Source organism: Oryctolagus cuniculus, chromosome 17 (assembly GCF_964237555.1).
Source record: "Oryctolagus cuniculus chromosome 17, mOryCun1.1, whole genome shotgun sequence".
In the NCBI taxonomy this organism is placed as follows: Eukaryota; Metazoa; Chordata; class Mammalia; order Lagomorpha; family Leporidae; genus Oryctolagus; species Oryctolagus cuniculus.
In genome coordinates this window covers 1,505,845-1,518,969 of record NC_091448.1, presented here as the reverse complement: position 1 = coordinate 1,518,969, position 13,125 = coordinate 1,505,845, and the positions used below count along the sequence as shown (strand labels likewise).

At 62.2% G+C, this 13,125-nt stretch overlaps 1 protein-coding gene and 1 pseudogene across 3 annotated transcripts in view; both read left to right on the top strand.

The window, feature by feature from the left end:
* RPTOR (regulatory associated protein of MTOR complex 1) overlaps window positions 1-13,125 on the top strand; it is a 342,816-nt gene that overhangs the window by 320,451 nt on the left and 9,240 nt on the right. For all 3 annotated transcript variants that reach the window (XM_070060172.1, XM_070060173.1, XM_070060174.1), the window contains 5 exons: window positions 876-986; window positions 9,318-9,423; window positions 9,989-10,103; window positions 11,661-11,785; window positions 12,280-12,384. In XM_070060172.1, coding sequence (XP_069916273.1) covers window positions 876-986; window positions 9,318-9,423; window positions 9,989-10,103; window positions 11,661-11,785; window positions 12,280-12,384 — 562 coding nt within the window. The remainder of the gene's footprint in view (window positions 1-875; window positions 987-9,317; window positions 9,424-9,988; window positions 10,104-11,660; window positions 11,786-12,279; window positions 12,385-13,125) is intronic.
* Window positions 4,859-4,930, top strand: LOC138846362 (U4 spliceosomal RNA; annotated as a pseudogene).

Here is a 13,125-nt window from a genome sequence, read left to right as displayed (position 1 = left end):
GCCTTCCTGTGCCAGGGTTGTGCGGGCTGTGCCGTGAGAAGGCCTGGCTCATTCTGCCGGCTTGTCCTGGCTCTGCCGCCTTCTGTCACGGACCAGGTGTGGAGAAGGCTGTTCAGGACGTGCCAGGGCCCGAGCTGGGCAGGGCACCAGGGCAGTGGCATCCCAGTGGTGGGGGACTGTGTCTCACTCTGGTCCAGTCTTTGAGACGGGAAGCAGCGACCAGCCACCTTGCAGTACTGGGGAGAGGGAGCCGCAGGTTTCCATGACAACCAGTCGGCTCTGGGCCGTCCCTCACTGCCAGAGCCACACAGTGAGCCAGGAGCCCCCGGAGCTCCAAGTGCAGGTCGGCCTCCCGGCTGGGTGCTGAGCAGGGCAGAGCCCGCATTGCCCACGGCTGGGCCCAAGGCCACAGTGGGCTCCAGCCGCGTCAGCCCTGCCGAACGCCGGCTGGTGGTTCTTGCTCCAAAGCCGACCTGCCGGGCAAGGTGGCCACCGTGACAGTGCGTGGTCGGACATGGACCTGCGCTGGCTGTGCTCTCCTTCCGGGGCCACTGCTCGCCACGGGGGCGGTGGGGCTGCCGAAGGAACGGCCTGTTCCGTGCCGGGTAGCAGAGGCTTGGCGTCTGTCCACACTCGGGACCTGCACAGCCCTGTCTGTGCGACACCACTCCGCAGCCGAGCCGCGCCTCCGGCCCTGGGGGGCGGGTGGGTGCCGAGCCTCGGTCAGCAGGACCGGCGGTGACGGGCCAGGAACGACTGTGCTGACAGCGCGACTCTGCCCGGAACGGAGCTCTGTGAACCCTCGGCAGCACCAGGCAGTGCGGGGACTCACGTGGCTCCTGTTTCTCTCCCCAACCCCCTCCCCGACGCCCAAGACCACGGATGACGGGGACGATGCTGCCGGACACAAGAGCTTCATCTCGGCCACGATGCAGACGGGGTTCTGTGACTGGAGCGCCCGCTACTTTGCCCAGCCCGTCATGAAGGTGAGGGTGGCCCTGGCGGGGCACAGGTGCCGGCGGCCCAGGGCCTCGCTCCCGGCCCCCTGTCTGCAGTAGCCCAGCTCTGGCCTTGGTGCTGAGCCCGCCCTGCCGCCTGGTCCTGCGCTGTGCTGCCGGTTCCCTGGGCTCCTGTGAGCCCCGTGGGGCCCACACAGACCATACTGACGAGCCGCAGGCGGGTGGGCGGGGCTCCCTCGGCCTCAGTGCCGCCCTCCGCGGCGCCTGTCCCGCTGTGTCACCAGCCGTTGGGAGGTGACGGCAGCAGGTTGACCACTAAAGAAACAGCTTCACTCACCTTCCTGCCTCGCAAAGAGACAAGCTGGCGTCCAGGGCCGGCCCACGGACGCGTGTCCCTCGGTCACGGCTGCTGCTCACTGTGGCCCTCAGCAGGCCCGGCCTCACCTGGGCGACTCGGTGCTGGGGGCTGCTGCGGCTGAGCCCAACCTCGGCACAGCTGTGTCGGCCTTAACTCTGCCCAGCCGTGCTGGGGGCGCCCTGCCGCGAGCCGCGTGTCCGGAGTGCCGGCTCCCGCGGGCAGGCCAGGAGCCGGGCTGTGTTAGATTCCCCGGGAACCCCCTCGCAGACTCTGAGGTGCAGGTTCTCAGCTGTGCGTGGGCTGCGCCTCGTGTCGTGCCCGCGCAGAGCCTGCTCCGCTCTCCTTCCTCACCGCGAGTGCCGATTCCCACCCGTGGGACCACAGAACAGCCCTTGGAACGAGCCTGGCTGCCCAGCCCTGTGCTGGGAGGGAGGGCAGGGCGCTTGTGCACGGCTCTTTTTTTTTTTTTTTTTTTTTTGATTTATTTATCTGAGAAGTAGAGTTGCAGAGAGAGGGAGAGTCACAGAGAGCTCTTCCTTCCACTGGCTCACTCCCCAAATGTGTGCAGCGGCCAGGGGCAGGCCAGGCCAAAGCCAGGAGCCAGGAGCTTCTTCTGGGTCTCCCACGTGGGTGCAGGGGCCCAAGGGCCTGGGGAACTGCTTTCCCAGGCCATCGGCAGGGAGTAGGGTCGGAAGTGGAGCAGCTGGGACTCCACCAAGTTCATGTGGGATGCCAGCATCGTAGGTGGCGGCTTAACCTGCTGTGCCACAGGCCGGCCCCTCTCTTCCACTTTTTCAATGAACTCAAGAGCGTGAACCAGCCCAGCCTTTTCAAGAAAAAGCTCCATGAGTACGAATCAAAGCCTTCAATCCAGGAATCACTCCGGTGGGGTGTCACCTTAAGGAAAGAGAGGTACGAATAACCTCTGTTGTTGGAAGCAGGACACTGAGTCGTCTTCCATGCCAGCAGAGGTTGGATGCTCAGATCCACGTTATTTGCTGAGATGTCACTGGGCTGTTAAACTTTAATTTTTTTTTTTTTTTTTTTTTTTTGACAGGCAGAGTGGACAGAGAGAGAGACAGAGAGAAAGGTCTTCCTTTGCCATTGGTTCACCCTCCAATGGCCGCCGCAGCCAGCGCGCTGCGGCCGGCGTACCACGCTGATCCGATGGCAGGAGCCAGGAGCCAGGTGCTTCCTCCTGGTCTCCCATGGGGTGCAGGGCCCAAGCACTTGGGCCATCCTCCACTGCACTCCCGGGCCACAGCAGAGAGCTGGCCTGGAAGAGGGGCAACCGGGACAGAATCCGGCGCCCCGACCCGGTGTGCCGGCGCCGCAAGGCGGAGAATTAGCCTAGTGAGCCTCGGCGCCGGCCTTGGGCTATTAAACTTTAAAGTGAACCAGTAGGCCCAGCGTGTGGTGCACTGGGTAAAGCTACCACCTGCAGTGCCGGCATCCCACGTGGGCCGGTTCATGTCCCGGCTGCCCGACTGTGATCCAGCTCCCTGCTAAAGGCCTGGGGGAAGCAGTGGACGATGGCCCGAGTGCTTGGGCCCTGGCACCCACGTGGGAGACCCTGATGAAGCTCCTGGCTCCAGCCTGGCCCAGCACTGAACATTGCTGTGGCCGTTCAGGGAGGGAACCAGGGAATGGAAGATTTCTCTCTGTCTCTCCCTCTCTAACTCGGACTTTGAAATAAATGAATAAATTTTTTTTTTTAATTTACCAGTGTCGCATGGAAATGCACAAGATAAATTTTTTACAAAGGAAAACATAGGACCAAAAAACAACCATGATCCTGGTGATGCCAGCGTGGACACACTGCGCTCAGGAACATGGCCGGGAGCAAACGTGGGTTCACAAGTGGCCGGGTGACGGGGCACGGGCTGGCTGCTTCCTGTGTCCCTCGGCTCCTGTTCTGAGCGTGAGTGACCTGGCAGTCGGGGCTATGGGTTCCACACTGGTGCACAGTGCCTGTCCAGAGCAGTGGGGCCAGGCTTACCCACGGTGGTGCCGGCTGTGTTGTCCACCTGCAGAAAGTGCCCGGCTGGTCAAGACAGGAATATGTCCGCGCTGAGCCGGAGCTACCCAGATGGAAGTGAGCGGGAACGAGAGAGAGGCGCTGGCCTGTGGGCAGTGAGCGGCCTGGTCTGTGTCCGCTGAGAGGGATTGAGCTGAACGTCGGCAGAAGTCGGTTTCCTTGGTAGAGTCTGGTGCTGAGGGAAGTGAGGCGCAGCATTAAGGAGCCTGGCGGCGTGTTCCCCGCGCCCGATGAACAAACGTGGTCTCCCAGGTGATAGTAAGCAGCTTGTCCTTCTGGGAGGCGCTTGCTGAGTCCTGTGTGTGACAAGGAGCACAGGCGTGCAGGCCAGCGCTACGTCCTTGAAGACGAGTTTGGCCTTTTCCCAAAGTGTTTGCATTTCTTCCCTTGGCATCACGGTGAGCTTCCCTGGGCGTGCATATGCCGACTGCGGGGGCCCATGGTGCTCAGACCAGGGCTGCAGGCCTGGGGGCGCCTCGCGCAGTGCCCCCTGCCTTAGGAGAGCGCCTTAGACCCAGGGCCAGCTCCGCTCTTGGCCGGCTCCAGGCTGCGTGCTCTGCTCGCACCCGGTGCATCTGGGAGATCCCCCAGCAGGGGGAGCCCTGAGGAGGAGCCCTGCACCTGCGTGGGGCCTGATGTGAGAGGCAGCCAGGAAGTAGCTGGGGCCTGAGCAGAAGCCATTGCTGTCCTCTGGCCCCGCCCCGTGTGTGGAAACAGTCACGTGGGGTTGTGGCTCGCCCTCAGCGGGCAGTGCACTGCTGACCTTGGCTGGCGGCCCCAGCTGGTCTAGGGCAGAGGGGCACTGGAAGTGAGTTTCCTTTCACATTCATTGGAGACCCTCCCAACTTTAGAAGAGGAAGCGGGGCATATTTTGCCTTTTTAAAATTTTTTTTAAGATTTTTATTTATTTACTTGCAAGGCAGAGTACAGACAGAGGGATGTTGAGGTTGATTTCTTCTGAGAGGATTCGTTCCTGAGAGGAGGAGCGTGGTGGGGGCAAGAGGCGTGGAGTCACCACACAGACCCCGGGATTTGGGTGAATGTGGGCCAGAGGCGAGCAGCCCGCAGACTCGTTTATTTCAGTCGGTGCAGCAGCTTATATAGCTAAGGCAGCCAGTCCTGTCAAGGGGCGGTCTATGCCCTAACCAATCACAGCCTGTTGCCAGGCAGTTTCCAAAGCCATCCAATTACAGCCTGCTGTCAGTCAGGCTCTGTTGTCATGTGGTTTCTGAAGCCATCCAATCACGGCCTGTTGCCAGGCAGTTTCTGTTGTCAGCGGCCATCTTGGCATGACCTTCTCACCTTCTCATTCCACCACAGAGGGCGAGTCACAGAGAGAGGTCTTCTGTCTGCTGGTTCACTCCCCCAGTGGCTGCAACGGCCAGAGCTGAGCTGATCTAAAGCCAGGAGCCAGGAGCTTCTTCCAGGTCTCCCATGTGGGCGCATGGGACTTGGGCATCTTCTGCTGCTCTCCCAGGCCATAGCTGGATCGGAAGAGGAGCAAGCTTTGCACAGTGGCAGTATCATAGCCAATGAGGTTTATCCAAGGCGTGATTATTGCTAAAAAAAAAAAAAGAGGAGCAGCCAGGATACAAACCGGCGCCCACATGGGATGCCAGTGCCACAGGCGGAAGCTTAGCCCACTACGCCACAGTGCTGGTCCCAGGAACTTTTATATTAGCCTGTTTCATAGGCAAACAAAAAATATCTGTAAGGCAAAAACAAATCCCAAAGACAGCAGGAACCCCTAGCCCTACGCTACCTCGAAGGTGCGTAAGACTGAGGACGTCGGCAGGTGAGGAGGTGACACCCGGGGGCTCCAGCGCTGACGGCAGTGACAGGCCGCCTGCCTCGCCCTGGGCACGCTCTCCCCAGGTCAGGGACGCAGCCTGCCCTGCTCCATGTTGGCTTGCGTGCCCCTCTGCTGCAGGAGGATGGCGGCTGCTGCCCGCATCGCACAAGGAACACAACCTTCTCTTGGCCAGTCCCAAGGCTGGGTTTTGTCTAGAGACTGGTTTACCAGGGAGTGGGGAGGCAGGCACCCTTCACCGGCTGAACAGGTCAACTGTGATACGGCCATTTAAGGGTAAATACTGGGGCCGGCGTTGTGAGCTGGTAAAGCCGCCACCTGTGACACCGGCATGCCTGGTGGACACCAGTTCAAGTCCCGGCTGCTCCTCTTCTGATCCAGCTCCCTGCTAATGCACCTGGGAAAGCTGCGGAAGACGGCCCCACATGGGGTACCCAGAGGAAGCTCCTGGCTCCTGGCTTTGGCCTGGCCAGTCCCTGGCTGTGGGGAGTGAACCAGCAGATGGGAAAATTTCTTTCTCTCTCTCCCTCTGTAACTCTGACTTTTAAATAAATCAAATGTTAAAAAAAAAAATACTAGGCAGGAAAAGAAATTAACCCCTACACAGCACGGATGAATCACTGTCTTGTGCCAAGTGGAAGAGGCTGGCCAGAGCCCTGGGTGCGGTGCAGACGCCGTGAGCTCAGCGCTGCGGGGCCGCAGGCTGTGGGGACAGGAAGCAGACCCATGTGGGCCGGCCTGGTGCCACTGGCCGCACTGGCATCTGAATCAGCACCGGTTTGAGTCCCAGCTCCTCCAGTTTCTTGCTAATGGCCTGAGGGTGCAGATGATGGCCCACGTGCTGGGACCCCTGCCGTCTGCGTGGGAGACCCAGACGAAGCTCCTGGCTCCAGCCTGGCTCGGGCCTGCAGTTTTGGGCGTCTGGGGAGTGAACCCGTGAATTGAAAATGTCTCTCCCTTCCTCCCCTCCTCCGCCTTTCAAATAAATAAGTTAAGCAAGGAAACAGCACTGGTTGGCAGGATGGGGCTGAAGGGAGGGCTGGCCAGCGAGGGCCGCGTGAGGGGGTTGGGACAGGGCTGACTGCATAGATGGGCTTCTCGCGACTGAAGGTGTTGGGTTAGGTTGATCAGCAGCGCAGTGAAGGGAGCTCCGCCCACTCGTGAAGTCGGACTTCAGCAGGGTGTCGACAGGTGCACCTGCACCTCAGAGCCTCTGCCCACCGCAGTCAGCAGTCAGCGTCACCGCGAGGGCGCCAGCGGGGGGCTGCGGCAGAGCCACGTCCGCGCTGGCCAGCTGGGGTGCAGCAGGACTGACAGACAGGTCTGTCCTCACGGTCAGCGAGCTCCTGCTCCGGGGAGAACCAGGGCGCTGGCGTCTCGGGGGCGCCGGGCCGTGGCCTTCGCCCAGGGCCGCCCCACCGTGGCAGCCGTGTTCCTGCTGTGGATTTTCTCCCAAACACCTTGAACTTTCTTCAGTTTGGAGAGATTGAAAGAGCAGACCCGGCCTCCCCGGGAGAACGCCCCGCGCCCCTGCCCTCCTCCCCAGCGTCCCCGAGCCCCACATCTGCTTTGCGACGGGGAGTCGGGCTGTGCGCCACCTCTCCGCGGGAGGCTCCGGCTCCGTAATTGGTTTCTGTCTGAGAGAAGCCAAGAGGTGTGAGAAATCGGCAGGTGTCAGGACCCTAATCACGGTCGCGGTCACCCACACCCACGGCCAAAGGGAAGCACTCCTGTTTACCCAGATGCTTCTGCTCAGCGGGGGCCGATGCGGGGGCGGGGCAGGTGAGGGAGATTAAGAAACACCGCAGGGCTGAGGATCTCCTCCGGCTGACAGCCGGTCCCTGCTGCCTTCTCCGGGAGCCTCTCACCCCCTCCTGCTGCTCCCCCCGCCCCACCTCTGTGCCCACCGAGGTCCCCGCTGGCGTCCCTGGGGCGGACACATGGGTGGTTCTGAAGGGCCACAAGGGGGCGCTCGTCCTGGATCTCAAGGGGAGGGCCGTGGCAGCCCCTCGCCTGCGCGGCAGCGTCCTAGGCAGGGGCCGTCCCCAGGGTGCGCTGGGTGGCAGAGCGGTGCAGGCTGAGACTCCTGGCCCTGCGCTTCCTCGTCCTCTCCGGCGCGGGCAGGTTCTCTGCCGCAGCACCGAGCCGTCAGGACCTGGGGGTGCCTCCCAGGGGCCCTGGGAAGAGGGCCCGAGCCCTCTGCCCCCGTTTGTGCTCAATAAGCCAGGTCTCATCTGAGCCCAGCGGTGTCATTTTTTTTCTTATTATTGCTCTACGTTATTGGTCGTTTGTCATTTCTCTTCTAATAAGCTCTGGGTTGTCATAAACGAACCCAGTTCCCCGAGATGCTCAGTCCATCCCTCCTGCCTCGTGGGATGTTTCTCTGAAGCAGCAAATGTGCCGAGCGAGGCCTCCGGCTGCTGCTCCGTCGGGCCGGGTTTGGGTGCCCTGTCCTGGTGGTGGCGCTGTTGCTGTTTTGTTGAGTGCAACTTCCGTGATCTTAAGACGGAAAAGAAAGGACTTGACAGAACCCGCCGTGCGGCCGGCGCCGGGCGAGGATGGGTCCGCGTGGTTCTGTTCTGCAACCCGAGACAGCGCAGTGTGCAGGGAGGGGCAGGAAGACGGCCCTCAGCACTCCCGTGGGACAGCACCCCCCCCCCCCCCGGAGAAACCTCCCTCGGCTCAGCCACGCTCACCCAGGGCACGAGCCGGCCCCAGCCGGTGTTCCTGATCCTTCGTGTTTTTGCTATCAGAAGAAGCATTTTTAAAATAAATGGGGGGGGGGGTGCACAGCAGGGCTGTGGCGTAGCAGGCAAAGCCCCTGCCCGCAGTGCCGGCTCCCACACGGGCGCTGGCTCATGTCCGGCTGCTCCATTTCCAATCCAGCTCTGCTGTGGCCTGGGAAAGCAGAAGATGGCCCAAGTCCTTGGGCCCCTCACCCACGTGGGAGACCTGGAAGAGGCTCCTGGCTTTGGATTGGCCCAGCTCCAGCTGTTGCGGCCATTTGGGGTGAACCTGTGGATGGAAGACTCTCTCTCTCTCTCTCTGCCTTTCAAATAAATAAATAAGTACAGGGGCGAGTGTTTGGTGTAGTAGTTGGGACACTGGATGCCCATGTCCATGTCAGAGGGCCTGGGTTCAAGTCCCAGCCCTGCTTCCAATTCCAGTGTCCGGCTCATGCAGACCCTGGGAGGCAGCAATGATGACTCCAGCCCGCACGGGAGAGACCCTGATGGGGTTCCCAGCGCCTAACCAGCCCAGACCAGCCCTGGCTGTCGCAGGCATCTGGGGAGTGAGTCAGGACAGGCGCTACCTCTCCCTCTGTGTCTGAGTCTGTCTCTGCCTTTCACACTAACTTTTATAAAGAAAGAACAAGCCAACGTGGCCCCTTTGACCTGCGCCTGCGTTGTCTCCCTGGCTGACTGCAGAGCTGGGAGTGCAAGGGCCTCCGTGTCAGCTGTTGGCCGAGCGGGAGTAGGGTTGTTGGTTTCCTAGCAGGGAGGCAGCGTTGGCCAGGTGGACTGCGTGCTGCAGCACTCGCTGTAGCCACAGTGGGCGGCTGCCGGTGCAGACCCCGCTCCACGCTGGTTTGCACACACTCAGGCCACCAGCAAGCAGCCTGGCCCCGAGGAAGGGCCAGTGTGCGTGGCGTCTGCCTGGTCTCTCTGGAGCTGTGTTGCTCAGAGAAGCGCACTGAAGTCCTCGGTCGGTCTGTCGCTAGCCAGCTCGGCACCCAGTGCTGCCAGTCTCCTGTCAGGCGGCCCCCAGGCCGGGAGGTCCCCGTCACTCTTCACGCTTCCCCGTGAGCTTACCTGTGCTCAGAAGGCCTGGTTCCGCTTGGGCAGCCCCAGCTCCTGCAGCGTTCAGCGTTTGAAGGAGCCCATGCCCTGTGTGCCTCCCCTGCCACTCACGTTAAACCTGTGGCCGTGGCCCCGCACAGCCGGCACCAAGGAGCGGGCAGCACTTGGCCCGCGGGGTCTCCTCAGCTGTCCCACACCTGCGAGGGGGTGCCGGCTCTGCTCTGCAGGCTCTGCAGGTCTGGGCCCACCCTGGGCCCTGCAGGCCACTCTGTGTGGTCTCCTGGAGCCCCTCGTCGGGGAGCTGGCGCCGTGCTGGTTGTTGAACTTCACCGAGTGCCTCCCGCCATTGCAGATCCCAGAAGAACACGACCTGGAGAGCCAGACCCGCAAGGAGCGCGAGTGGCGGTTCCTGCGGAACACGCGTGTCAGGAAGCAGGCGCAGCAGGTGGTCCAGAAGGGTAAGCCCCCTCCTCACAGGTAACCGAGCCCGGTGGAGGTGAGGCGACCCTGAGCTCATGCAGCCAGGGGCTGGCCGGCAGCCGCCGTGGGGGTGCGAGGGGGCCTCCCACCTCTGGGCCAGTCCCAGCCCTCGCCCCTCGCAGAAGGGCAGCATTGGCCTTTCGAGCTTTCTGGAAGGAGGGCACAGCCCTCCCCAGGCCCCGGGGACCCACGTCTCACCTGATGGGGTGTCCCTGGTGGCTCCCCAAGCAGCATTCCAGCCACACTTTCACCAGCGGATGCCAAAGTCACCGTGTTGTGTGCCGCCCTGTTTATGCCCAACTCTCAGAGAGGGGCGGGGCGGCGAACGGCCCGGGCGGCAGGTGTGTGCTGCTGTGGAGGGACGGGCGCCCTGGCCGCCGGCACCGCGCGGGCCTCCTTCCTCAGGGGTGCCCCCGGCCCCTGCGTGCCCCCTTTCTGTTGTGCTCCCCACGTCCCAGACTCGAGGTGCCAGCGTAGGCCTGGGCGGAGTACGTTGTCGCTGTGGCGATGTCGGTCCGGGCCCACCCCGTGTTTCTTTGGCAGGCATCACGAGGCTGGACGACCAGATATTTCTAAACAGGAACCCCGGCGTGCCCTCCGTGGTCAAGTTCCATCCCTTCACGCCGTGCATAGCCGTGGCTGATAAGGACAGCATCTGGTACGCACCTGCCGCGGGCCCCTGCATCCGGTCAGCGGCTGCCCACGCGGCCTTCTCCATCACCCTCCTCCTCGCCCAGAGGTCCCGGTGCTGTTTGTGGGTGAAGGGTCTCTTCCCTGCCCACTCTCTCCCCCATTACGGTGGCTGAAGGGCCGTCCAGAGTCCCGACCGCAGGTCCGGGCCAGGGGCAGGGGCTCCCGACCCCCTGTGCAGCAGGCGGACACGAGGCTTCTCCCTGCTGCCCCCTGTGCAGAGGCAAGGGTGTGACCAGAGCGCCGAGAGAGGCAGCCCGGCCCCACGGGCAGGGCTGGGAGGGTGCCCTCCATGGCTCACAGAGACAGCTCTCACCCCGGTTCTTTTATTTTTGTAAGATTTATTTATTTTTGAAAGATTTATTTACTTATTTGGAAAGCAGAGTGGGGGCCGGAGCTGTGGCACAGTGGCCTGCGGCACTGGCATCCTGTATGGACACAGGTTCCAAACTCGGCTGCTCTACTTCCTGTCCCACTCCCTGCCGATGGCCTGGGAAAGCAGCAGAGGAGGGTCCAAGTCCCTGGGCCACTGCACCCACGGGGGAGACCCGGAAGAAGCTCCTGGTTTCATCCTGGTCATTTAGGGAGTGAACCAGCAGATGGAAGATGGGTCTCTGTGTCTCTCCCTCTCTCTGTCTTTCAAACAAACAAATAAATATTTTTAAAAATAATAATAATTTTAAAAAGAAAAGCTGAGAGGCAGAGGGAGAGAGAGGTCTTCCATCCTCAGGCTCACTCCCCAGATGCCAGGGATCAGACCTCCCTGCAGGCCTCCCGTGTGGGGGACGGGGACCCAGGTGCGTTAGCAGGAAGCAGTGGGAAGTGCAGCGGAGCCAGGACTTGGGCCAGGCGCTGACACGGGGTGCAGGCGTCCAAACAGCGGCGTAGCCTGCTGCACCGCAGTGCCCGCCCCGCCTCCACTCGTGTGCACTGTGGTAAAACACACGGAACCTGACGTTCACCGCGCTTGCCAGTGATGACTCAGCCTTGCTGCCCGGTCACCACGTCCACCTCCAGACCCTCGTCCCTGGTCAACACCAGCTCCCAGTCCCCTGCCCCAGCCCCTGCAGCCCCCACGCGACTTCCTGTCTAGACGTTCGACTCCTTCGGCACCTCTCGCCAGTGGGCTCAACACCGTGTCCTTCTGTGACTGGGAGCAGGCGTCGGGTTCCCCCTCCCTTCCCAAGACTCGGTAACGCGCCGGGCGGCGAGACCACGGGCTCTGTCTGCTGATGGACGCCGGCGTTGCTTCTGGCCTCTGCTCCTGCCGTCGTGCAGCGAGTGTGGACGTGTGCCGAGACGTGGGACTGCTGGGTCACGGGGCGGTGCCGCGTCCCAGTCCCAGGCTCTGCACCGCTTCCACACCAACCTCCCCGCCCGCCAGAGCGCACGCGGCCGGTTTCTCCGCCGCCTTCCGACACTGGCTCTTTGCTGCCAGCAGTCGGCGTCGGGTGGGTGAGATGTGCTGGCTCCGTGTTGCTGCGACTCCCTAATGCCCACCTCCCTCCTCTCCTGTTCCCTGAAGCTTCTGGGACTGGGAGAAAGGGGAGAAGCTGGATTACTTCCACAACGGGAACCCTCGGTACACCAGGGTCACGGCCATGGAGTACCTGAACGGCCAGGACTGCTCCCTTCTGCTCACGGCCACGGGTGAGTGGACCCCTCACAGCTGGGCCTGCACGCGGGGTGCTGGGGTGGGGGCCCCACCAGACAGCTTTGTGCAGGTGGTCTTGCGAAGGGCACCGCCCATAGGTGAGGCCCAGCCCCGCTCCTGTCTCCTGGACGACGCTGAGGGCCACACGACCTCGGCGGGAGGCCGACGTGGGTGTGCAGAGCCCACAGAGGATGTGTGGCCCTGCAGGGTTCCCATCCAGCGAGGTTGGTTTTCCCGAGTAACCTCAGGGAAGAACAGGAAGGGGAAGTGAGTCCCTGTCCCCACCGGGCCTCGGCACGGCCCTCACCGTGGCCCGCGGTACCGAGGGCAGAGCGGCTGCGTGTGGCTCCCAGAGGCGGGGGGCGCACCTGGGGCTGGGTGAGTCCAGGCAGTGCAGGCGGGGAGCGCAGAACTGGACAGAGGTCCTCAGGTTCCGCTGCAGCCCGGGGCCTGGGCAGGGCCGGAGCCTCAGCACCTCCCACCCCTGCAGACGATGGCGCCATCAGGGTCTGGAAGAATTTTGCTGACTTGGAAAAGAACCCAGAGATGGTGACGGCGTGGCAGGGGCTGTCCGACATGCTGCCGACCACGCGCGGTGAGTTGGGGGGGGGGCTCTGGGGCAGCCACGGATGTGCCCCGCGTGTGGTCGCTGCCTGCCCCCTGGTTCCACGTGGCCTTTCCCGTGTCCGCGCTGAAGGGCAGCCGCGTCCCGGGTTCCAGGATGAACCACAGCCCCTCAGTCTCAGGTTCCTGAACCCGCGGATTTCCCGTTCTTTGGAGGCTGCGTTTGGAAAATCTTTGTTACCCAAAGAAAAGAAAATGGCACAAGGCCGCACAGTGACAGGGACGTGCCGTGTTCTCGGCTCTGCCTGTCAGCCGCACGGCTGCAGCGTGATTTGGCTTTTGCTTTTATTTATTTGGTAGCAGAGAGGGACTGGCGTGGGCCAGTGGGATAACCTGCGACCTGTGATGCCGGCGCCCATATGGGCGCTGGTTTGAGTCCCAGCTGCTCCCTGCTATGGCCTGGGAAAGTCCTGGAAAATGGAGTCCTTGGGCCCCGGCACCCGCGTGGGAGTCCTGGACGGAGCTCCAGGCTCCTGGCTTCGGCCTGGCCCAGCCCTGGCTGTTGCAGCCATTTGGGGAGTGAACCAGCGGATAGAGGATATGTCTGTTTTCTCCCTCCCTCCCTCCCTCCCTCTCTCTCTCCCTCTCTCTCATCTCTCTCTCTCTCTGTCTCTGTCTCTGTCTCTCTCTCTCTCTGCCTCTCCCTCTAACTCTGTCAAATAAACAAAGTTTTTTTTTTTAAACAAAGATGAAGAAGAAGGAAGGAAAGGCG